Source organism: Melopsittacus undulatus, chromosome 6, assembly GCF_012275295.1.
Source record: "Melopsittacus undulatus isolate bMelUnd1 chromosome 6, bMelUnd1.mat.Z, whole genome shotgun sequence".
NCBI lineage: Eukaryota > Metazoa > Chordata > Aves > Psittaciformes > Psittaculidae > Melopsittacus > Melopsittacus undulatus.
This window is the reverse complement of record NC_047532.1, coordinates 32003448-32029619: the sequence shown is the minus strand read 5'-3', so window position 1 is coordinate 32029619 and position 26172 is coordinate 32003448. Positions and strand designations below refer to the sequence as shown.

The 26172-nt window shown below is 37.4% G+C and overlaps 2 protein-coding genes across 3 annotated transcripts in view; one reads left to right on the top strand and one right to left on the bottom strand.

Moving 5' to 3' along the window:
• Positions 1-5658, bottom strand: part of PLS1 (plastin 1) — a 50277-nt gene extending 44619 nt beyond the window's left edge. Inside the window, exon 1 of one of the 2 annotated variants that reach the window (XM_034063921.1) lies at positions 5618-5658. The gene's annotated coding sequence lies outside the window, so the exon portion shown is untranslated. Of the gene's footprint in view, positions 1-5298; positions 5432-5617 lie in introns of those variants that run through there. The other variant, XM_005147027.3, reaches the window with a different exon arrangement.
• A 758-nt stretch (positions 5659-6416) lies between these two features.
• Positions 6417-26172, top strand: part of ATR (ATR serine/threonine kinase) — a 43205-nt gene continuing 23449 nt past the window's right edge. Inside the window, exons 1-22 of the mRNA XM_031047186.2 lie at positions 6417-6475; positions 7376-7467; positions 8756-8899; positions 9497-10386; positions 11379-11566; positions 12783-12977; positions 13196-13422; positions 13916-14068; positions 14209-14407; positions 14988-15247; positions 15655-15845; positions 15950-16050; positions 16387-16558; positions 17183-17350; positions 18273-18467; positions 18818-19003; positions 19463-19555; positions 21073-21203; positions 21399-21542; positions 22723-22816; positions 23579-23704; positions 25184-25390. Of these exons, the coding sequence (XP_030903046.2) occupies positions 6417-6475; positions 7376-7467; positions 8756-8899; positions 9497-10386; positions 11379-11566; positions 12783-12977; positions 13196-13422; positions 13916-14068; positions 14209-14407; positions 14988-15247; positions 15655-15845; positions 15950-16050; positions 16387-16558; positions 17183-17350; positions 18273-18467; positions 18818-19003; positions 19463-19555; positions 21073-21203; positions 21399-21542; positions 22723-22816; positions 23579-23704; positions 25184-25390 (4215 nt within the window). The remainder of the gene's footprint in view (positions 6476-7375; positions 7468-8755; positions 8900-9496; positions 10387-11378; positions 11567-12782; positions 12978-13195; positions 13423-13915; positions 14069-14208; positions 14408-14987; positions 15248-15654; positions 15846-15949; positions 16051-16386; positions 16559-17182; positions 17351-18272; positions 18468-18817; positions 19004-19462; positions 19556-21072; positions 21204-21398; positions 21543-22722; positions 22817-23578; positions 23705-25183; positions 25391-26172) is intronic.

Genomic DNA, 26172 nt, shown 5'->3' with positions numbered 1-26172 from the left:
GATATGGAAGAATAGGCCCTAAGTTCCTTTTGTCATAAGGGCATAAATTAGTGCAAAGAGAAATCATTGGACTTGTGAAAACAAAATGGAGAAAGGAAGACATGAAGCAGGAAGAAGAGCTTGGTAAGTCAGCAAGACAAAAACATTACAAACAATACAAATTTTGGAATTGAAAAACTTCTCAGGGACCATCTGGTTTGAGAAGGAACAGCTAGTTTTGTAGCTCGCACCAAGACAAATCCTTCAAATTAGCATTCAAGTAAATGGAATCTTTCTGATAACATACAGCCTAATATTTCAGCTTTTCTACATGTCAATGTTTTTAATCAGTCCATTCTACCAATGATTATTAACAAGATGAAAGGATGAATACATTAAGTGAATTAAAGTGGGTAATACCAGACCAGGCATTCTTTTTGCTAGCGCCTATTATTGTTAAGAAGCCATCTGCAAGAGAGCTCTGAGAGTGGGTTGATAATTCTTTTCCCACCAAAAGCATGCATGCAGAAGCATACAACTGCTTTATGTATAATTTATTTCAGAAGCTTAGCAATACCAGTCTTGCTGATGAGCTATTGGCATGTACTACCTTTATTCTCTCTGGATGCCAGTGTGTAATAGCAGTAACCAAGTACACACCTCCACGTAAAAATCTAAAATTTCACCAAGTAATTTAAATTCAGAAGTACCAAACCAAATAACTGTGTATATAATTAAGTCATGACTGATATTTAGTACTTCCCTGCAAGTGACTAGCTGAAATAATGTAATTTGCAATTTTCTCACATAATACACTACAGAGCAGAGAAGTCAGTGTTTCATCTTGCAGCCTCTTTTAATAGGTGTAGCAAATGTGGTGCTTAAAAACCTCTTATTAAAGTGGAATTCTATGACTGTAATACAGAACTGTTTCTACCATACCCTGGAACTCAGGATCCACATTGATCTGGCTAACGAGAGTTTTCACTGTTAATATCCCTTTGCATATCACAACACGACCATTAGTCAACTGTTAGCATAGTGAACATCAAATGAGCTTAAATGAGCTAGTGAGACACCATCTAACACAGATCTTAAACCCTAGCTTTAGACTGAAAAGCATTTGCAGTTACTTAGCTAGGGATCTTTTCCCAGCACTACATTTTAAATTTATTTTTTCCTTATTGTTTGCCACAGTACAGTGGAGCCTTCTCCAGTAATAATTTTGTTTGCTAGGATCCGATCCTTTTACTTGCTGGTGCTCCTGTTTAAACCATTTACATAGACACAGAGATTTTGAGAGGTTTTGTGGCATCTAAGCATTACCCACACACTTATGGGAAGCATTAAATGTAAGGGTACAATCTTTTTAGTTTATTTTCTCATTACACGCTGTTAAGGTGATGACTATTTCATTGACATAATCCTCAAAGAATTGTGAAAGCTTCAAGTACTGGGAAAATATTCACCAAGGAACATATGCTCCTCCAAAGTGTAATGAATACTGTTCCAACATACACAGGTTTAAACTATTTGGGAGAAATAAAAAAAAAGGGGGGGGGGAGGGATTAAAGGACAAAACCCATGAATCCCCTGTCTCCTTACTCATTGCATTGGTTTCTATAGCAAACCAGCCAACGAGGAAAGTTGACATTTAGCAGAACTTTTATAAATATTCCCTTGCATAAACTTCTTTCTAGTCTTTAGCAGTATGGAACACAGAAACAGGTGGAAATTTTTTTCTCCTAACATTAAATTTCTTACATAAAACAACTCCCCCCTATGAAAATTGTAGCTAGTGCAGTTATTTAGATTTTCATTGAAGAAATATTTTAACCAAAGACAAACCTTTTTTCAACACCCAGAATTTTCAACTGTAATTTAAACATTTCAAATTAAAACACTCCACAATTTTCTTCTAACATGAGTAGTATACAGTTGTGCTATTGAGGGAGTTTTAAGCATCACTGTTGCTAAAAAGTTTTTTTTTAAAAAAAGGCAAAAAAAAAACAAACAAAAAAAGCCCCTCACAAAAGTAAGTAATTTCCAGGACCAACTAAACCTTGGAAAAGTTTTTCCCATTAAATCATTATGACAGTTACATTCTTTAGGTTATTTATTATTATTTCATTTTTAAAATCAGCATTTAAGATTCTGCAAATTTGGCCTGAGGGAATTGGATTTCAGGCATCTCAACTCTCATTGAAAAGTTCTCAACTCAAAAAGACTTGACATTATAACACTGATCCTGGTAGCAAACACATTTCTGCAAGTTTCCTCCACAGCTACTAGCCTCACTGGCAATACTAGAAAACTAAAAATATATTGGAAAGCAAGAAACAATTAAACAAACAAAACATACAGGCAATTATTTTTAGTAGTAGTTGCAGATAAGAATAGTCACAACCGGTTCCAAAAGAAGTTACATTTTAACAAGGTGTCTCTTAAAATTATAGAACTGTTAAATTTCACTTCATCAATACTCTTCATTATATAAGCACATTTATGCATATAAAAATCATGGATGAATGCTTGCAGGACTTCTCTATTACATACAGAAATAAGACATGAGAAAACCAGACTGTATTGTTGCAATATTTTCTTCCCTCCCTTCTTTTTCCTCCTTTACCTGATAGTTTTGGCTTAGTAGGCGGATGTACATGAACTTGCTTCTAGGTTTCTGGCTTGCCCTCCTTACCACCACTTATTGTTTCAGTTTTTCATTGCCCTTCTTCCTTCTCCTATTATCAGAATAATATCCAGGATGAACTGCAATTTTAATCTGTGCCCCAAACAAGCTGGGCACACAGCAACACAGGCATTGAGCTTGCTGGAATACACGTTTTTATAGCATACAGGAATCACACAACACGTTCAAAGGTCAGGCAACTACTCCAACCACCATTTTCATGACTGTATAAGGAAATTAGTCTTCAAGTAACCATACAGACTATCAGGTGTTATTACAGCAACCATGCAAATGATAAGCCATAAGCACACCTTGATATTACATGAAACTAATTTGTACAGTTCAAAAGACCTCCATGCATCTAGGCTGCATTTCCTCTGACATCCATATCAGCCTCTACAACATTCATATTTCACAGGTCATGAAGGCATCAAGAAATCCACTTACCATAGTCACTTGTGTCTACCTGCAAGAGACAGTTGAGATTTAACTGCAGTCATGCTAACCACATGGGTGGGACATCTCATACATCCACAGAGTGGATAAGCCCCAAGAAGAACAGTAATTCTACCTCATAAATAAACAGAAAGAGAGGGAATAAAAGTGCAGTCCATGCACTCTAGTACCCTGGGACCTGCTGATACAAGGCAAAGTCACTAAGTGTCTTAAAATAAATATATTGGCCTGCAGAGGCATGTGGTAAAGAAGCAATGAAAGCAAAAGTAGAGGCCTGGGTGTGGAAGAATCGTGCAACTCCATCATGAGAGGACTGCTCAAGTGTGGAAAATTCAGGGAAAAATAAAAAGGGAAAAATAAAAGGGGGACGGGAAGGGACTAATTTCAGCTTTGGCAGAAACCTTAGCAGTGGATTTAATACTTAGTGCTACCTATCTGCATGAACTTCCCTGAGTTGTGCAATCTCTGCACACGTAACATTCATTTCACCAATATGAATGCTGCACTGGAAAAACAATATACAGAATATCTCAAGGCATACTATTTCCACTAATAATGAGTTGCTCTCACTAGCAGGATAATACACCTGCTCCTCCTCCTCCTCCTGAAGGGACAAGGAAGAAACAGGGAGATGAATTAAGAGTTTATTGAGCTGCTTATCATGTATTAAAGAAAAGCCAGGACCAAATTCAGGTGTTTCAGTTGGCATTTCTTTGGTGGGTTTGGGGAGTGGTAGGTTTTGAGAGTGCCCATAAAAATGTTTTTATGGGGAGAATCTATGAGGCTTCTTATATCCTTGCAGCACAATGAAATTGTTATTATGGGCAGTTTTATAAGACCAAGACTTGATGACATGGTCAGAAGGCAGCAGATGGGACTTTGCAACTGGGAAGTTGCAAATAAGTGTCCTAACTTCACTACCAGTGAAGAATGAGAAACAGGAGGTGTCTTCAGTGAGCTGATACTTAAAAAAAAAAAAGAGGCTCCCCCCCCCCAACTAATTACATGTTTGGTAAATGCTTAAGGAAACTGCACCACAAATTTATATGGCATTCTACCTATGACAAATGAAAGTAGTTCTGCAATACCTATATTATCTTTCTGTTAGCTCACGACTTTCAGGCAAAAGCACTTTGTGTATCCCACTTATGGTTTAACTACAACAGAAAAAAACACCCTAGGAGTCAATAAATTTATCATATTTTTTAGGACTGAAAGCTAAAGAATAATATAGCCTGCTCAAACCTTCCTAAAATCCTAACAGCTATCTTGCTATCTTAAGTTAAACAGGGATGACACAGAAATTTTAACCCTACATCAAATTAACAAATTGCGCAATTTACACTTAGTATGACTGTTGTCTCAGGCTTGGAAGTTTACACTCAGAATGTTGTCTTCAACAATAAAGAGACCTAACTGAAATTGTGCAGAAAATTGTGTTCCAAATAGCACTGATAACAAACCCCAGATATACTTGGTCTTCCTGTATCATTACTGTTATACTTAGCTAAACATGTAAAGCTACATAGTTTCTGCTTTCTCTCTAAGAATAATTATTGAAAGACTAATATTTATAAAGTCAGCTGATAGAAAACATTGCAATATGTGTTTCAAAACAAATGAAAATAAAACTCAGTTATGTTTTATTAAGTTCCTCAAAGTATTCCAGGTCATTCCCACATTAGCAACCTTTGAAATGTCAGCAGAATTTTAAATGAAATGGCATACATTTTTTTTGCAAAATTAAAATAACAACCTACACATGAAAAATTATTAACAGGTTGCCCAAAAGCATCCATCTGAAATGAATCAGTAACTGAAATGCACATGCCCCCCACCGTGTTTTACATGCAAAAGATACAACCCCAGCACAGTGGAAACAGGCAACAGAATTAAAAGCCTCCAAGAGGATTTTATTTTAGCCTTCAGAATAATGCTAACACAAAGTTCATAAACAAGTACAGAAAGAGCTATACATCGTTATTAGAAAAACAAAACTCAAACTCCCGTTTCCTCTCACATACTCTCTCTGCTATTTCTACTTACACACAACTCCCTTATTTTACCCTTTCATACTCCGAACTCCTGCAGACTTACTACGCAGATAGGTCTCACACGCACGGATCAGCAGCTTACATTCATCAGCACATCCCAGGACCGCTACCAAAACATACCTTCTGCACTAGAGTGAGGCAGCACATAACTCTTCGCACACAGTATAATGTTTAAGTAGCCCTTTCCTAAGGACTTCTGGTACTTTATGCACTTAAAGGCGTTCACATCCTCAAGAGAACATAGACAGCAACATACGCCATTCACTACCTACAAGGAGCAGCGTCTAGCCGCTGGGCTCTGAACCTCACAACCCCCCTCCCACCAACTAAGCGAGACAGACTAGTCCCTTCCTTCCACCCCACTCTTCCAGACACCATGGAGAGGTAACACCGAGAACCACCCACCAGACCGATCAATGACTCATTCTATCCGCTCTACCTGCCCAGCCGCCAGCTCCTCCAGTGCCGCAGCACCCTCTGGGACCCGCCGCCACCTGCCGCTGGCGGGGCGGGGCGAGCTGATGGGAAGCGCTGGTTTCCAATGGCAGGACGGGTAATGGCAGGGCGGGTGGTGGCAGGGGCGGGCTGGGCCCAGACGCGGTCACTTGAGGTCGCTCTGTCCCGCAGGTGGTATGCATACAGGACCAGACAGAGCTCCGTGTTGCTGAGCTCTCGGCTGTGCCCACCCTGCGAGGTCGCAGGGCGCCGGGGCACGCCGAGAGTGTCGCCATGGCCGGCGGGGGGTAGCAGTGAACTGTAGCGAACCCTCTGGCAGGGTTTTCTTATCCAGCACCGAAGTTTTCTCCTCGCCACCCCTCAGCAGGGGGCCGATCCCTACCCTCGCTTTAACCAACCCTGAAAACTGCGGCATTTTTCCCCCCGGCTGTGCGCTACGAGTCTCCCGGAGTAGTAGCTCGTGCTATGGCTGGCGCTCCGGTTGCCCCTCGGTGGCGCGGCTCGGCGGGGTGTATTTGGCCGCTGCTGGGTTGCCACCGCTGTGTGCACTGCCCCGCGGAGGAAAGCCCTACCGCGGCAGCGAGGGCTCCATAGGGAGCCGCTAGAAATCGAGCACATAGCCGCCGTGCCCGCCCTCTCGTGTGGTGACGAAGCGGTTAAACCTCAGTCTCACCGCGGGCCCGTGCACCGCCTTCTCGTTAACGGAGGAGGTTTGGACTCCGCCGGACGCCGTCGTGCAGTTCCCGCCGCTGCGGCGCGCGGCCTGTTTCAAAGCGGGAGCCATGGCCGAGCAGGGTCTGGAGATGGCCTCCATGATCCCGGCGCTGCGGGAGCTGGCCAGGTAGGGTGGACCCAGCTCCCGCTTCGCTGGGCTTGTGGGACGGAGGGGTTCTGCTGTGCTGGGGGAAGTGCCCCGGCCTCGACATCAGTGTAGCCCGGGGAGATGAGAAAAGTAGGTTCCTTCCCCACGGCTGTGAGAGGAGTTTCGGGTCTGGGTCTGCGCTCTTCCCTCTTCCCTCATTCTCGTAGCTGTGCTCTCCTGCCACTGGGCCCATGTGGTTCTCTCCCTCACGGGTTGTGTTGCTACATCCTGGTGGGAGAGGCGTGTTGGCCTGCATGGCACCCAGCCTTCTGGTGGTTTCCCACGTGTTGGCAATGTGGTTTCCCTGAAGATTAAACGACTTTGACAAATGCCTGGCTCTGAAGTTTCAATGGCAACATCAAGACTGAAGCTTTGTTTTGTAGTAAGCAGTTAGGTGACTTGGAGATACAGTTACATGTTGAAGGTCTGACCAGACAGGAGCTAGTTGCTATCTTAGTTACATGAACAGTTTCTATTGACACCTCTTGTCCAGGGTATTGATAGCTAAGCAGTTGAATAATTTTGGTTAATTCCAAAAATGAAATGCATTCTTAATTTCACTTATTTCTGCACCAGAGCTGGGTTGTTGCTCTGTAGTAGTATGCAAATAAATCTCTCAGGCTGGCCTCTGGGTTTAACATATATCAAACATAATTGTGTAAAAAAATTATCTTCATCACTTCATAAAACTTTGTACTTACGAAGAATAAGGAGAAGAAGGAAGAGCAATACATTGGTTATTAAAACAGATTTGCATTTCTTTTGAAGACTTCTAGAATAAAAAGTCAACATTTAACATCTTGTGGTTGATGTAGACTTCAGATAGTTATTTAATAATTTTAAATGGATAATGTCAATATAATGTACTTTTCATTTTAGTGCTAGTCCAGAAGAATACAATACAGTTGTGCAGAAACCAAGACAAATACTCTGCCAGTTCATTGACAGAATTCTTACAGATGTAGATGTTGGTAAGCATTACATCACTGTCTTTTAATATAATAATCTGCTTTATGGTTTAAGTAATTCCTGCCAAAAAAGTTACAAGTCTCGTTTCAAGAAAGATTTAGTAGTTGAATGCAATGCTACTTACAACTTATCTTTTAATAACTTCCATGATGAAGAATTTGTTACTAAGATGTGAAGAAACTTAAGCCAAAAAAAAGTGGGGATATGTAGCACAGGCTTGTGTGAATGTAAGTGCTCACAACACTGAAAATCAGGAGTAATGTGATTGTTCATTGAGTAGTATACCTTGCAAGTCTTAATAAAGGGTCTTTAAGAATTGGAATACTTTGATGTAAACAGCTTTATTTTCAATTTTGCTATTCTAGCAAAGCCTTATTTTTGTATTCCTTAAATCATTACAAAGCTCCAATTATTACAGTAGTTTAACAACAATTTGGTAATTATAAAATTTATATACTACAAAATTACCATTTGTAGTTATCTGTACATTTGCATAAGGGAGAATCGGTGTAAGAGTAGCTTAACTGTTTCCCAAATATAATTTTATCTAGCTGTCTTGGTAAGACAGGTGTTTTGTCTAGTGAATTGATCAATTTCAGTATCACACAGGTTACTCTATAGATGATGTTTGTTAATTCTCTTATACTACTGAAAGGGAAGGCTATAAAATAAAAAGGCAATCTTCTTTATATGCTGCTTTTGAATGCATAAGTGTTGTATTTTATCATTACCTTGGAACTTTTCTGGTTAATTCCTATCTGAATCTGAGATAGTTCCCTTGTTGTGGTAACTAACCATGTGGAATTTAGAAAAATCTAATGTGTTTCAGATACTTGCTTCAATGGAGCTGTACAGCAGCATTAGATGTACTTAGTATTTTACCAAACTTTCTGATTGAGTAAGCTGAACTTACCATTTTAAAATTTATATTTCTTGGAGATTTGGAACAACTTTAGGGTGGGGTTTTTTTTTCTACCAAGATCATAAACCTAGGGAAAATTGATTAAAATCTAATGCTAACTATTTGCTATTCTTCACTTATCAAACAGTTGAATATAAGCTGAGAAATTTATACACATACAGTTTGGTGTCGCATAGAAGGCTTACAGTATGCACAAAATCATCCTCGTGGATTGATAAAGCACTCTCCTAATGGATAATTATGCAAGTTCGATACTATATAATAGTATTTTATATTAAAAATGTCTTCTTCCTCTTTAAGTGTGAACAAGCTTCTTTGTGAAGTTGACTTATTGCAATGCTAATTTAGAAATGTCTTTTTTTTTTAAGTTGCTTTGGAACTGATTAAGAAATTAGATTCACAGCCCAGTTCTGTAATGTTGCTTGACTTTATTCAACATATCATGAAATCTTCTCCGCTTATGTTTGTAAATGTGGATGGAAATCAGGAGGAAACTGAAAGCGGTTGCATTGGTGAGTTTGTTGAAAATGTTTATGTTGGAGCTTGATATTTTCAGGACTTAGCTGTTCTGGCAGTACGAACATACAAAAGAACAAAAATGGGAAAGAAGCAGATTTGTAAGTTCAGTGTTACATATTTATAAGTAAGCTAATGTTATGATAGACTTTTAATATGTGAAATGATTTGCACTTCTGATAATGAAAATTCATCAGGAGAGAGTTTGACCTTATTCATGACCATTGCTTAGTGCGACTGCCTGGTTCGTGTTGATGAGGTCTTCTGTACATATGTTTGTTGACCATGGTTGTTAAGTTTTCTGACAGAGGAAAATGTCTGAAACTATCTGGTATAAAATGTCTGCCAGGGTTTTTGTTTAGTTGGTTTTCCCCACCTGCCCTGCATCCCACCCCATTTTCCTCTTCTTCAATAAGATCTGCTGAAGGCATGTCCCAGTGAGGCTCTGTTTACTAGACCTACACTCATTTATTTCAAGGAATTTTCTTTTGCTTTACTTATCAGAAACCTGCTCTTGGGAAGGTCCTTATAATAGGAGAGTTGTGATTTTGTTTTATTAATTTTCTGTTCACTGTTTCTTATTATTGTCCCAGAATTTAGCAACTGGATCATAACAAGACTTCTCCGAATTGCTGCAACTCCAAACTGCGAGACATTGCACAAGAACATTTGTGATGTCATTTGCTCTTTACTTTTTCTGTTTAAAATGAAAAGTTACTCAATTTATGAAGTGCTAACAAAAGACTTGCTGCAACTTTTCCAAGACTTGATCTTCTTGCATGAGAGAGATGCACAGAAGCACCTCTGGGGAGATGGTCTTGTCTGGCCAGTGACTGTAAAGAGATTTTCAAGCAATGCAAGTGACAATGTGGGATATTTAAGACTGGCACCATTACAGCTGATGGGTATGCCCAATGTGGAATGTTTGGAAATTATATTAATGTCTATTCTGACAGATATTGTTGCAGATGTGTTTTTTGTAAGACAGGATACTATTCTCTGGGGGATAGGCTGCTCCCTGTTGGAGTGTGGCAGTCCAAAGGTTAAAGTTTTGGCAGTGAAGTTCTTAGTAAAATTAATTCACTTAGGAGGACCTCCAGAACAGCTGGCTAATGTTTTCTTCACAGTCTTTTTTGCAATTCTACAATCAGCAGTTGAAATGGATGCTGACAAATCAGAACTCTTTGGAGAACCGCTCTTCCTGTTGGTGAGGACGTTGTTGCCTTTTGAAGCAGATTCTTACAAAAATATTGAACCTGTCTACTTAAATATGTTACTAGAGAAGATATGTGCATTGTTTGAAGATAATGTGTTTAGGTGCCTTCAGTCTGAAAAGCTGAAAGCTACTTTTTGCCATATACTGCAATATTTCCTGGAGTTTGTTCCAACTGGCTATGAATCTGCCTTGCAGTTAAGAAAAGTCCGTATCAGTACCATATGCAGAATTTTTGTGGGTGTGCTTGGAACTCAGGAAGACCAAGAGGTAGGTTTATTTTTAAAACTGTAGTTATCATGTAAACAGATCATGTGCAAAACCCTGCATCTGTGTCAAGAAGAAAATTTAGGAAATACTATTTTTAATTGCATCATTAAATTGATACTCTTTGTTTCTCAGCTGTTTTGCGTATTTGCAGAGGTCAGAATGTCCAACAGAATTAGTTGGATGTACCTAGACTATGTTTTTTCAAGTGTATCAGACTATTAAGAAGCTGTGCAGGCACAAGTGTCTGTCTGTAATCATAGCATAAAATGGGGGTAAGGAACAGAGTATGTTTACATAATGGTAGCATTACATTTCCTTTCTGAACTGCTCTTACTTTCTAACCATATGCTTTTAGTCATACTTGTTGGGGACAGAAAGAAATGTTTGAATTAAAACAGTCATAGAATAATTTGGGCTGGAAGGGACCTTTAAGGATCATCTCGTCCAGCCCTACTGCAGTGAGCTGGGACATAACTAGATTAGGCTGCTCAGGGCTCTGTCCAACCTGACCTTGAATGTTTTCAGGAATGGGATCATCTACCACCTCTCTGGGCAGCGTGTCATCACCATTGTAAAAAATTTCTTCCCTTATGTTCGATCTAAATCTACCTTCTTTTATTTAAAAACCCTAATGAAGTGTTAATAATGAGGTGTTGTTCTGCTGAGTATTCTCGCTATCCCATACATCCATATGTATATCATACATGTTGTCTGTTAAACTTGGTATGGCTGTCTTGATGTCTTTGTTAGCAAGGTTTTGTGGAAAGAATAGCAGAATAGCTGAACAAGCTGTATACTGTCTGGTAGGAACCCAGGAAAATTCATGGCTTATGAGAGTTTACGTCTTGTGATTAAGATTTTTAAAGAGAAAGGTTTTATGAACTTTGCCATAATACTTTGAAATTTTATATTTTAAGTTAGAAACAGTAATATTGTGTCTTCAAGAAGTCACTGAAGTAAGACATCACGATACCTCTGTTTGTCCATCCCAGTATCTGGTCAGTCCACTTTATACAGCACTAAAAACGCAAACAGAAGAAATTTTTCAGGAGCTGCATCAGAACCAACTAGATACTTCTGATACTGATGGGTGGAGCAGCAGCAGCGATGAAGTTCCAGAGAAAAGACGACGACTAAGCCTATCAACAAAACACCCAAAGAAATCATCTACACCAGTCATGTATGACACTTAATAACTACTTTTATAGTAATTCAGCTAGTGAATAATAACAAATAACAATTTTGAGGTAGTTTCTTCTTCACATTATATTGAAAGATCTTCTGGGAAAAGAGTTAAATTATGTTTTGAAGGATCAGAATCTACAGATTATTTTTAAGCCAACCTTTCATTAATGAGAATGTATTTTTAATGTGTTCACTGCGAGTTATTTTAATTTTTACCCACTAAGAACAGCTGAGAGATTACATACACAATTCTGTATGTGGCTTTGCTGGTGCACTGAATATGCTTAAGGCAGGTTTAGTTAAGTCAGGTTGTTTTCTGATGGATAAAGCCAGTTCTCTCAGCCTCTGCTTGTACTTCAGCTCTCTGATGATCTTGGACTTGCTCCAGTGTGTTGATCTAGTTGTTGTATCTGGGCACTCAAAAGTGGTTCTGGCATTCTGTACTCCAGGTGTGGGCTCATGGTCAGCATTCAGCCTGGTATGTAGTTGACATTCTCTGCAACTAGGTCACACTCTTCCTATATTCAACTATTCCAGAAATCCACCAGATCATTTTCTTTAAAACCACTTGCTAGCCAGGTTAGCCTGTTCCGTTGCACAGGTTTTTTTTTGAGCCAGTTGCAGGACTTGTCATATTTCTCTGTTGACCTTCATGAGGTTCTTGCCAGCCTTGATTTCCAGCCAGTTGAGGTCCTCCAAGTAAGCTCTCCTTCTATCCACTTGTCTATTCTTCTATCTCCCTCTATCTACCTGTCTCTTCGTAGAAAGAAATGAAGTTAGTTTAGCATGGTTTGCCTCGGTAAATATATTCTGGCTGTTCCCAGTCACCTTCTTCCTCATGTGGCTAGAAATGGGTTCAAGTAAGACTTGTTTTCCTAATCTTCCTAGGGTCTGAGGTTAGTCTGGCAGGCCTATAGTTCCTTGTGTCCTCTTTTTTGCCTTTCTGGAAATGAGTGCAATGTTTGCCTATTTATGGTTATGTAGAATGTAGAGTTATATCTTTGTAGCCTTTCAGATAAGTCTGATTTGCATCATACTTTAATTTCGAGTTAGTATCTTGTTCTCCCAAAGAGCATATTTAAGCTGAAGCTTTATTTGGTATTTTCCTAATCCTGTATCCAACATAGATTATGCCTGGGTTTGCTATGATAATGTATCTTTTATGTGCAAAAAAAATGTAAGTGTTGGAAAATACTATGATCAAATTGCAGGCTTAGCCCTGTGAACATGAGATTGAAGAGCACTCTATGGAATGTTGTCATGAAGAAAGCTGCATCCTTAATATTTATCCTCGAGAAAGAAACTCTGACAGCAGATATTCCTCAGACTGTAGAAGGGATTGCTGTAATTCTGCGACTAGCTGCTTTGTGCATAGTTCATTGTTCTCCCCCAACAAATTCTACCAGGTAAATGTACCAAGATGAAACCATGAGACCAATAGTTTATTGTAACTGTTGTTAAGACTTGTGTAGATTACTTTAATGCTGGTATATGTATCAGGATAAGTAGTGGATAAGTCCTGTATGTTTTGAAATACATTTCAATAGTAACTTTGCTTACAAGCAATACAACATTAAATGTTTATAATTTGTTGCACTGATCATATGATTCCTATTTTTAACAGTATAGATCATAACGTAACTCATCCGTGTAACTCTGACAAATGTAAGAATACTCCGAGCTCCTCAGATTTGGTGGTGAATATTCGGTTCACATGGATTTCCTCTGATTTTATCACAAGAGTAGTGAAAATCTGCCAAAATCTGTTAGAGGCTGCTATGCAGATTGCTAACTTAGAACAAGTGATTGACAGAATAGTGAAAATCTTTGATGCTTTGCTATATGCACAAGGTGAGAAATCCTTTAAACTACTATGTCTTTTATTAGATTTGTGAATTGGAAAAGCATTTGACTAAATTGGTTTGCTTGTAGTAGAGGTACTGAAATTCTAGATCTTGTGCTAGAAATCTAATCCCAGTAAAAAAATAATTAAATAATAATAAAAACCCTTTATCCCCCATTTAAAAGCTTCCCTTGCATTCCCTTTTGAACATGACTTACTAGTCTTTGTTCTTCTGTTGATCCTAACCTGAACAAGTGACATCACGGGGATAATGAATATGTGTAAGAAAGAAACAAACTTTTAGCATTTATTTATAACATTTTAGCATCATTTACTATTGTATGTGTAAAATGTAGAATATTAACATGTGGGAATAGAAATAGTAACTTTTGTTGATAGAAAAAAACACCATTTTGTAGCAAATTAAGAACATAAAATGGGCATCTGTTTTATGAACTCTGCAGAGCTGTGAAAGTACCATATTTTTTATTCCTCCTGTAGTGAAAATTCCACTGAGTGATCAGATTCTTGATAATTTATGTGGGTTGCTGTCTCTGCCCTGGATTTACAGCCATCCTGATGATTGTTCTTTTAAACCATCTACTTTTGGGTTTGATCCTCTAGTTTTGAGTCAAAAAACTGCACAGAGTTTCTGTAAGTATGTTAAAGTGTATAAACCCTAATTTTCCTTTAGAACAATCATTCCAGAGAGATATTTTCTTCACCTTTATATTAAAAGGTAAAATCAAGTAATTATCTGTTTGATTTTTTTGTTTTGTATTTTTTCTCTTTAGCACCCAAAACTCAGTCACATTGTGTGCTCCTTCTGTCTCTCTTCCCAAGAAATATTTGGCTGGATTGGAGAAAATCCATTTATCACTGGGCATTACAAAGTCCCCATGAAGTAATTCGGGCTACTTGTGTTAAAGGATTCTCTCTCCTGCTTCATCCACCAAGTGTGCAGTCTTCCAGCATGATTCCTAAAGCTCTTTTGTATGTATTAATTCTGATTTTGCATCTTCGTGTGAAAAGAAAAGCAGAAAAATGAGAAATGTAGTATAAGCATACAAATGTTTATTTCATCCAGAATTTGCTAGATATCAATTTCAGAAATGATATCAACAGGATAGGTGCAAGTGATGGTGTCTGTATGATAGAATCGTGTTTGCTTACTATGTCAGTGTACAAGTTACTTCACTATTTAAAGATCCCAGTTTTAATTGAGGACAGGAAAGAAGGTATCTTGTTAGCTAAATGTATTTGATATTTGTCTTTATATTTCTTAAAAGCTTTCATATTTCTCTGCCTTTTGTATATATGCTTTGGTGTCTTCTGTCATATTGTCTTCTCTTCAGTTTCTTTATAACATGCAGGACTCACTGTGCCCAGTGCTGCTTCAGATGTTTGATAGAACTTGAGGGTAATCTCATAAGGAAAAATATAATTTAGTGGATAGGTCTTTAAATTGTTCTGATAATACTTTCAATATAGTTAGTGAAATCAGACAATGTAGAGATAAAAATTTCTATGTAAATGATATATTAAAATAGGTTCATTTTTGTTTCCATTTCAGAAATCAAATCAAAGATGAGTCTGAGCTAGTCAAGGAGGCTTGTGCTGCTATAGTTGGGAAATTGTCTTGCTGCCTTTCTGGTACATTCAGTGTACAACCTTCCTTAGTAGACTCTGCTATAAAGCGGGTTACTTACGATATTTTATGTAGCAGCCTTTCTGTGAGTTCTGCTCATGGAAAGACTTGTTCTGTGCAAGCCAGTGTTTTCAAGCCATTTCTTATTCTCCTCAAGAACAAAGTATCCAGTTCAGTAAAGTTAGGTATGTAACTTTACTTTTATTGACATTTTGCACTTCTGCACGTGGTACTAAGTCACTACTTCTGTACGTTTTTCTATTCCTCTTTTCTGTGTAGGGTTTTTTTATGCCTATAATGGTGCTTGAAATGTTCTGTTTCAGTTGATATCACTGCTAAGGTTTGATGCAGTCGTTGATACTATTTTTTAAACTACCTTAGCTTAATTTTGGTCTGCGTGCATATATAGAAATGTATAATACTTGATAAAATCTGAATTTTAAATATCTTGTCTGGTTTGACAATATTTACTCTTTTTAAAAAAACCCCAAAACAACAGGGTGCTTTATGGCTTACTTGCATCACTGTTTTGTAAATCAATAAAAAAATATTATTTTTTTAAGCATTAAAAAGACTTTTTCCTGTCTACTAGCATTTATAGAAAACATACCTCATCTTTGTAAGCATCTGGATTTTAACACTGACGAGTCCAGTGTGAAAGTTCTTGTTGGGTCTTTATTAAATCTAATGGAAGATCCAGACAAAGATGTAAGACTGGCTTTCAGTGGCTGCATAAAGAACATACTAGAGTCCTTGGACTCTGAAGAAGGATTCATAAAAGAGGTAAATTTTTTTTCTTTTTGTTTTTGCTAATTTACTATGGGTTTTATTTCACCAATGTCATGCCCTAAAGTTATTTGTTTTGGTTTGGTGTTTGTGTGTTCCAGCTGTTTGTTTCAAGAATGAAAGAAGCCTATACAAATGCCAAAATATCACGAAATAATGAGCTTAAAGATACCTTGATTCTCACAACAGGAGATATTGGAAGGTATTTTGTATAATGTCTTGAATATTGGAAGGTATTTTGTATAATGTCTTGAAAATTGCAAAGCCATGGCAGTTTGTGATGCAAAGTAACTTTTGTCAAGTGTAAATGTAAGATTAAATTACTTATTTCAAAGTCAGCTTTTGTTCAGAGTCCTTTTCAACTGTCCTGTTTATTCATATGGAACAACATTCTTCTTCCCTGTCATAGGAAGTACAGATAAAATATGCAAATAAAATAAGTCACTTTGCATTAGATACTTGTATATTCTTAAGTAATTTTATTAGTGCAGTGATCCTTTTTCCTTATAAATTGTTTTTCTTCTGTTTACTTTGTAAGGGCATCGAGAGGAGATTTGGTACCATTTGCCCTCTTGCATTTGTTACACTGTTTGTTGTCAAAGTCAGCTTCTGTGGCTGGAGCAGCCTACACAGAGATTAGATCCCTGGCAGCCACGAAGTCCGTAAAATTGCAAGCTTTTTTCAGTCAGTACAAGAAGCCTATCTGTCAGGTAAAAAGAAAAGAGTTGGTGGTTTAGAAAGGTATATGTTTAGGGTTTTTTTTTGTTTTTCGAAAATGGCCTTAAAAGTAAAAATTACAGTATTTTACAAAGTGAAATCTGTAGGACAAAGAAAAGATGATAAAAACCCAAACCCACAAATGTTTTGGAAGAAATGGGAAATTTTTGACTTAGTCATGATCTTCTCCCCTCTTCCCCTACTTACTGTCCTTCTGAAATAAAGGAACATATAGTTTATAGTTTCTTTCATTGTGTAGTACCATTGCCAAAAAAAGTTATGATTTAAAATTGGGATTAAAGTCAATGTTTTACAAGCATAATACTGACATGATTTATTTGTTCTTTTGTTATACCCATTGCCTAAAGACAAAAGTTCTGTTTGTAACAAAATTACCAAAGCAGACTTTCCTAATTTTGAATATTTTTAATGCAATGTCTGAATCTCAGGTTGCAAAATTAAATGCAGGTATTAAGTGGATGATAATCCAGTTCTTTAGCAAAGTAATAATCATAAATCAATGTGCAGTAAATGAGTAGTAATAAGAGATGCATAGAAAGAGGAGCAAAACTCTTGTGCTTGTTTTGTATACTAAATATAAATTTCCTTATGCTTAGTTTCTAGTGGAATCGTTGCACTCCAGCCAGATGGCAGTATTGAGTGCTCCATGCCAGGGTAATGAGCTACAGAAACAAACAGCTGCCCACCAGAGAGAAATAGCTCTGGACATGCTATCTGAGATTGCAAGTGTATTTGATTTTCCAGATCTGAATCGCTTTCTTTCAGTAAGTTGGTCACTTGTTTTCACTGTTAATTTGTGTGTGTGGTCTCTTGTGGACTTCTCTTTTAGTCCCCGGTTCTGCTGTCGTTGTCAGAAATCTGATGTTTTTACTCTAGTTGCTATTGTTTGTTGTAATACAGGGTACTTTGGGATTGCTGCAACTGGGAACTCAAATACAGAGGAACAATTTTAACAAGGAATTACAGGGATGGCTACAGTGCTAGTTCAAATATGACAGATGATGGACCAATATCTAGAGTACTCATTGAATATGTATTAACGACTTAGTGCACTTGGAGGGATTCTGTATGTGGTACAATTTTTGTATGGTGCCTGCCGCTTTGTTTCAAATGAAGGAAGCTGTTATTCTGTGGAGAAATCTCTTAATCTGGTTAGAGACCTGTTTTACTTGAAGCAAAAGTAGCTTCATACTCACATTTTGATTGTTGGTAGATGGGAAATGCACAATTATTAGGTAAACTGTTCCAGCTGACTGGTAGGACTGGGGAGTGTTGTTGTATGGGGGTGTTGGGATGGTTTTTTTTTTTTTGGTTTTATGTTTAGTTTTGGTTTTTAGATTTGTTTGGGAGTTTTGGGGGGCTTGGGGTTCTTTGGGTTTTTTGTTCTGTTTTTGTGTTTTCTTTCATAGAGAATATGGATAAACGCAAAAATGCTGTCTCACTTTTTCTTTGCATATTTTTCAGTGTTGATCATATGGAGCACATCCTTAAGTAATTATTTTTTGATTATCTGCATTTTTACTAAGTATTTCCATCCTGAAGTTCTTTATGCATGCCTATGATTATATGTGTAGCCAGGGATGAGTGTGGTTTTACTGACACAAATGGAACAAAACCAAACTCCGGGTTTTTTTGAGAGGGATTTTATTTGCTTTTTGTCATTAAGTGCTGTTCTTAATTTATCAGCGGACCCTGCAAGTTTTGCTTCCCGACCTTGCAGCCAAGGCTAGTCCTGCAGCCTCCACACTTATTCGAACCATAGCAAAACAGCTGAATGTAAACCGAAGAGAGATTTTAATCAACAACTTCAAGTACATCTTCTCTCATTTGGTCTGTTCCTGCTCCAAGGATGAGCTTGAACGGGCGCTTCATTACCTCAAGGTAAATTGGTAATTGATCTGTTACACATGCAGATTAGGAGCAACAGTTAATGAACAGTAGGCCTTCTGCTTTAAGTTAAGGTATTGCAAAACATAGGTTGGGAAGTTGTATATGCAAAAGTTTTGTTCTTCTTGTCATTTATGATCTGTTCTATTGGTTCCGCGGAACTGTTTTAAGATATATTGCAAACTTAAAAACTAAAAACTTGGTTTATCTGACAGTGAGCTGATTGGAAGCTTTTTCTTTGGTTTCAGAGATAAATCAGCCAGAGTCCAATGCCTTCTGTCTCTGTGTGCTAGTTGCATTCTGATGTGACTAGGACTTGGTTTCTGTTTGTTATTTTATTACAGAATGAGACTGAGATAGAACTGGGCAGCTTGCTGAGACAGGACTACCAGGGGCTGCATAATGAATTATTGCTGCGTATAGGAGAGCACTATCAACAAGTTTTCAATGGTTTGTCAATACTGGCTTCATTTGCATCTCATGATGATCCCTATCAGGGACCTAGAGAAATAACATCAGCTGAACAAATGGTAAGGACATGAAAATAGTTATGTTCAGTTTTGTTCAGTAATTTTTTTCTCCAGTCTGAGATTGAAGACAATTTTAGAATCTCTGAACATCACTTACTTAAGGGAAACAAAGTTGAACAAATGTTGGCATTTCATATTGAGTGTTCCTTTAATAGTATACATAAAAACCCCCAAACAGTAAAGCCACCAAACACACCACACACCTCCCAAATACTTCCAAAATAGAAAATTGCACAGTTTAGTAGGGATGTCTTCTGTTAACCCGGCAATCTCTTAAGGAGCAGTGCATTTATTTGGGATTGTTATAATTTTTCTTTCAGAATTAGGAGTTCATATTTGCTTTATAATTTCTTAAGTTTAGGATTGTGTTAATAGCAAGATGATTTGGGTTTGGTTCGTTTTGTTGTGTGGGGTTTGTTTTTTTACTTTTTTTTACTTATTTTTTTCCTACCTTCACAGGCTGATTATCTACAACCAAAATTGCTTGGTATCTTGGCTTTTTTTAACATGCAATTATTGAGTTCCAGTGTTGGCATTGAGGATAAGAAAATGGTGCGTAAACTTAATTTTGAACATTAAAATGAAGATAAGCAAGAGATATTTTAATATTCCAGACTTAGTTGGGCAAGTGTCATTGAAGTCTCCAAAGATCCTAAGGGTCTGCCATGATTCTGGAAAACTGGTCTTAACATGGGTAGGACTTACGTGTAAGCTCAAAAGTTTATGATTGGCTTCTTTAATGGTCAGCTACTATACATATTTGTCAGACATAGTATATGTAACAAGTCAGTCAGCCAGTAATTATAGAGGAGGAATCCAAGTATGTGATTTTTGTGTGAAAGGAGCAAAGTGGAGGATGAGGGAATATGGGAGAAAACTAAAGCTACTGCAGGAAACAAGATTATAAGGGCACCAAAATGCTAAGCTAAAGAAAATAAGATGCAAATCCAAGAGACACTGGGCTTTATTGCCATTGCTTCTCACAGAATAGCTCCTTTCAGCTTTCCACTAGAGAGCATGCAGAGAAATTGGAGTTTGTAACTTGAGATAGCCTGAAATGTCTGCTCTGCTGAGGCAGTGTTTCTAACCACAAGACTTTTAGCCACCCCACAGATGTCATGCAGGTAACTTCTGTAAGGAAATCAGTGCTAGAATGCATATAAACTTTGCGTTGATGAACTGCGTTTTCCATGGTATTCTTTCAAGCTTTTTGCCTATTGAATATTCATGTTGAGATTGCTTTCATTTTCATTGGTACTTGTCTTCACATGTTCTGTATTTCTTTATTTGTCTAGAATTTCTTCTGCTGCTCTTGCTATTGTTTCTATCTTTTCTTGTTTTGTCTGTTCTTGGTGAGTTTCCTCTTCCATGACCTTTCTTCAAGCTCAGGTTTCTTCCTGTGTTACTGATCTGTCATGCTGGTTGTTGTACTACCTGGTTTGGCATAGTGTTACTGACTGAAATATGTCCTTGTGTTTCTTGCATCTCAGTATTTCTCTTCTGTCTTTCATCAGTCCTGTTGGCAACTAAGCATTACTCATTCCCTGAAGCTTACCAATCACTTCTGTCAGAACTGGTGTTTTGTTGATTTGTTTGTTTGGTTTAGGGTTTAGTTTTGGTTTTTTGTTTGGTTGGGGGTTTTTTTGTTCTTGTGGGGATTTTTTGGTTTTTTTTTTGTTTGTTTGTTTTTTTGTAAATGCAAGCTTGTTTGCTTTCTCTATTTCCAAAACCTGCTCTTTTCAGCTTCTAAAACTTTGAGCATATAGTTTTCACGTATTATCACATATCCCATTTTATAAAAAACTTCTATCCCATTAACTGCCTTGGTGTCAGCAGTTTTCCTTCATCAGTCTGCCAATGGATTGACTTTTGTTACAATACTTTGATTGCAGATTCCTTTTCATACTCTTTTCCTCTAACCCAGAATTCTTTATTGAGGTATCAGACCGAATTTGATGTCTTGTAAGGTATGATTTCTTAAGCTAGGGTAGCGTAATTTTGTTAGAAATTATGGCTTGTGTATGTTTTACTGAGTATTTAATACACTAAAATGACTTTTCTCTGTCTAGGCTTTAAACAGTCTTAGGTCTTTAATGAAGCTAATGGGTCCCAAACACATCAGTTCAGTAAGAGTGAAGATGATGACTACACTGAGAACAGCTCTAAGATACAAGGATGACTTTCCAGAACTGTGTTGCAGGTGAACTGATAGTGTACCTGTGCAATGACAAAACTGTTATTTCTGTCCTTGGATATACTGTTTTGTTTTGGCTTAGACAATAATCTAAGCCCCAGAGCTGAAATAACTTAGAATTCTTCTCATGGCTCGCCTGAAAAGTCTTTATGCAGAGTAGTTTTGTTGATTATTTTTGCTTTGTTGTCTTTGCTTGTTTAGAGCCTGGGATTGTTTCGTTCGAAGTCTGGACCATTCGTACCTTGGCTCTTTGCTTAGTCATGTGATAGTAGTGTTATTGCCCCTTATACATATCCAGCCAAAGGAAACTACAGCGATATTCTACTTTCTCATAGTTGAGAACAGGTACTGTACAAAACATTTTCAGATACATGGATTAAATCCTGTAACAGAAATGAGGATAACCCTAACTTAAAGTTGGTCTAGCACCGAGATGAGAAAACTTGTTTCTCTGCAGAATCATATGTTGTTCTATTAAGTTCCCACTCCTCTAAATTGCAACAAGATTTTGGAATTTGACATGTGATAGCCTCATCTGAAAAGATGCTTTTATATTGTCCTTATAAAAACATTTGACACCATGGAAAAGTTGCAACCCATTCAGACACCCCTGCCAGGTTTTCTGATTCCATGTCTTCTGCTGGTATGGAAAAGTACTTGCTTTTATAGGCCATACTATCAGAATAAAAATGATTGCTAATACTTGCTCTAAACTAGAGAGACATGTATAGAGTTGGAAAAGGGGAAGAAATGAATTATTTATTTGTTTCCTTCAATAATTAGAACTGTAATTATGAAATTCACAGAGTTTAATATTGAGTCAGGTTTCGTACATCCTCTTCAAAAGTGGTCACACGAACTGGAAGTAAAATCAAAGTCTAATACAAAAGACTTTTGTGACTTAACCTTTTTGAAGACCATATTGAGTGTTAATTCTTTTTAATCTTATGTTTTGTAGATTAAAATTATGATTTTCAGGAGTGGTGATATTTAAATCTTCTGTTGGGTTTTTATTTTTCTTGCATTGTATCATACCAACAGTATTCAAAATAAAAGGTAACAATAGGAATAATACAGCTCTTGTAGGAGCCCATAGCAGAAATATTGAAAGAGATTCCTTCATATTAGGAATGCAGAAACTTCTTTTCTTGGTTGCATGTTTTCTTATAAAGAAAATTTGAACTGGATTCACATCAAATGGGATTATTCTCATACTTTTTGGCAATTCCTGGTAGAGATGAATGGAAACTTTGAAAGCTTTGGAAATAACTGTCTTTAAAAGAGAAGGTAATTTAAGATATTAGAGCAAAAGTGTCTATGGCTTAGTTCAGTAACAAGAGAAACAAGTTGTTTAATGCATATACTTAATCAGATAAAAGATATTAATGGGATTTTCTTTTTTTCTGTTTTTGAATCTTGTGATCTTTTAGTCATTAGATTTCATTGCTTTCTTTTGATGGATTTTTAAGATTTTCCAGATCCAACATCACGGTGTTCCTTGCAATATTTTTTTTCTATCTATTAGGAACGCAGTGCAAGACTTCTTACATGAAATATATTTTCTGCCTGACCTTCCAGAACTAAAAGAAATTCAGGTTGTCCTTCAGGAATACAGAAAGGTACAGCTTCTTGTATTGATTTGTTTATTTTTAATGCACGAAATGTTTTCATGGCAAGTGAGGAAAACATGTAAGTTTTATTGTTAGGCTGAAATAGCTATTGGCCTCTACCACAAAATAGAATTTGTGCATTGCAGGAATACTTGAAAGCAGACTCTTATTAATCTTTATGAGAGAAAGATGCTCATATTTAACATGCTTGCTTCTGTAGCATCTCCTGAACACAGACTTGTCATCTTTTTGAGACTAAATAGGTGATAAGAATAAAAGCTAGCAGTATTAGTTATGGCAGTGATTTGTTACAAGACAGCTACTTTTAATTGGATGCCTATTCTTTATTCTCTTCAAAGATAAGAAACTTTGTTCTTAGGACATGGTCCATTTCTTTTGCTTGCCTTCAGAATTGTTAGATAAATAGATGCGAAGGAGCAATTTTTTAGTGAGAATGAGGTAACAAAAGTAAGAATAAATTTGTTTTTTTAAATAATGAGGTACCTAAAGCCAAGCATTTTCTTCTGATTTAATAATTTTTACTTACACCATAATATTTATGCAGGAGTTATAAATACAGTATCTTTCTGAGGAAAATGTTTTAAAAAATAGGCGGCAAAGCAGTGGCAAATAGATATAGGTGTGAATGTAGGCAGAAAGATCATAGAAAAGAAAAGGTTTGTATGTGTTCTCCCTTGTGTTTTTTGAGATGCTGCTTAACCCTTTTCCTGTTACGCTTCACTTGAACTTCTTATGTCATGTCTTGTTCAGGAATCCTCCAAAAGCACTGACTTGCAGACAACACTGCAGCTGTCTATGAGAGCTATTCAGCATGAGAATGTGGATGTTCGTATTCATGCACTTACCAGCCTGAAAGAAACATTATATAGAAATCAGGTATAGAATACCTCCTTCAGAGGAATTTAAAATAAAACCAAATAGCTTTTGAACCTGCAGTCTAAAACTCCTTACTATTACTGGGTGTCTACATGAACTGTGTCACTCTCCTCAAATTGCTAAACTAACTTTTTCTTAGTATAAGAGGGAGAAGGGATTCTTTTCACCATGTCTCTGTGTAAGAGGACTTTCAGATCCTCCAAATCTGCGTGATTCTGATTCAGCAACACTAGTGGTATGTTTTTTATCTTCTTTTTCAACTCTGAGAAAAAGTATATCTAGGAAGTCCATTTCAGCTATCTACTGTGCGCTTGTTCTCTGTTAGAACATGTACGGCTTTTGCATCAGGAGACTAATACAATAAAATCAGTATGTTTTGTGTGTGGGTGTAATATCTGAATGCAGTAAGATGTGTATGATCATCTCACACTTTTTTTCTTTTCTCCTTCCTTTGCCTCCCACCCTAAAGAATTTGAATCATTGATCATATTCAAATGAACTTTATAGCCACATTCAAGCTGAAGACACTGCTTTACAAGTCTCTGAGATTGTTAGCCTAGAGGAGTGTATGTGACCTGTTAAAAACATAATAATAAATCTGTTCCTTAGTAGATATAAGATTATGGGACATGCTTCAGTCAGAAATTTAAAGAAATATCCTAGCTACAAGAGCAAACAATCACTGTATATATTCCAGGCCAGTCAGCAGTTCTGGGAGCTCAGGCCAGCAAAATCTTGCCATGTATTGCGTGGTTAGAAGCCTAGCAAAATATTTGAGGGAAATAAAACTTTACTAGTTCACAGTTTAGGAAACTACTTACTCTCTTATGTTGGCTGTGGTTCCAGTTAAAAATAATAATAGCAAAGATCTTCACATAATTGTTTTTTGTTTTTCTGAATTTGGACTAAATGTGGAACTGGGTTATAAAAACTGGGCCAAAGTGGAAAAATTCAAGACATCCATTTAAAATGACTAGCATTGATTAAAGGCCTGGAAACCCTGGGCTTTGTAGGCTTGAGAGTGAAGAAATGGCCAACAAATGTGAAATAATAAGGATACAAGTGGCAGCAAAACCGGAAGGTATGATAACAGCTGCATGAAAAGAATTTGGAGGAAGCATTGGAACACATGAAGAAAAGGGACAGAAAAAGTGAAAAGGATAATATAGAAAAGAGAGTTTCTTTATAAGACAGGGAGAAAAAATGAAGTTACTAGTGTGGTGTATGATAATGAGATACAGTATTGGTTGTGACAGCATTACTAGTTGAGGCCCAAATCCCCAAGTTTTTTAGTCCTGTGTAGGGTAACAAGCAATTCAGTGCAATTGGGTTTTAGTTACAAAATGGTGGTATTTGAATCAGTAACCTAAAGTTAGGGATAAATGAAATAGGAAGTAACAGTGAGTTAAAGATGAAAAAATTGAGATTGTGTACCATAAATGTTGTAGAATAATTCATCTGTATGTTTCAACTTTATAGGAAAAATTGATCAAGTATGTAACAGACAGTGAAACTGTGGAGCCGATCATCTCCCAGTTGGTAACTGTACTTCTGATCGGCTGCCAGGATGCAAATTCTCAAGCCCGACTACTTTGTGGAGAATGTTTAGGTGAATTGGGAGCCATAGATCCTGGGAGGCTCGATTTTTCAACAAGTGAAACTCAAGGAAAAGATTTTACATTTGTGGTAAGAAGAGTTACTGTAGTGTTTGTTTAGCATTAAGGGGTGTTAAGACCTGAGGTCTGTCTAGGCCTATTTTTCAATGATTTTACATTGTGTGTGTGTGCCGTGCTCACGTGTATGTGTGAGGAAGGAGAAAAAGGAGAGATGATGATTTTTACTTGGTAGGGAAGTTGCAAATCATCCCTTCATTCTCTGATCCTTTTTGCAGTTGCATATATTATAAGAGAGAAGGGAAAATTTGACGTTTTTAAACATTTTAATGAAAGTTGTATCTTCATTTGGTGTTCTGTAGACCAAGAATAGAAACATGATGTGGAAAAGTGCAGTATAGCATCACTTGGAGGTAGAAAGGGAATTAGAAAGTAGTAAATATATGGCCTTACTTATATGATTATGCTTATTCAAGCTGAGCAGCGAATTCTTCAGATAGGACAGAACCTGAGGACTCTGGCTTTTGTCTGACCAAATTGCTCGTGGCCTAGAGCAAGTGATAGGCAAGGGGGTGACCAAGCCCCCAGACTCAAAGGCAGCCCTGTGATTTCCAGTCCATCTGCAGCCAGATGTGTCAGTGAGCTCCTGGGTCAAGAACCCAGTGTGGGTGCAGTGTGCTATGGCTGCCCTTCTCCCTGCACACCACTGGGGCAGGAAGCAAACACATTGGCATCTACGTAACCTTACAGAAGACTCCATACATTTCCCATCCAAAACTTGACTAAGAGCATCTTAGCTCCAGGATTTTATCGGGTTTTTCATGTCAGGATGATTGTACCCATTGAACCATGAGC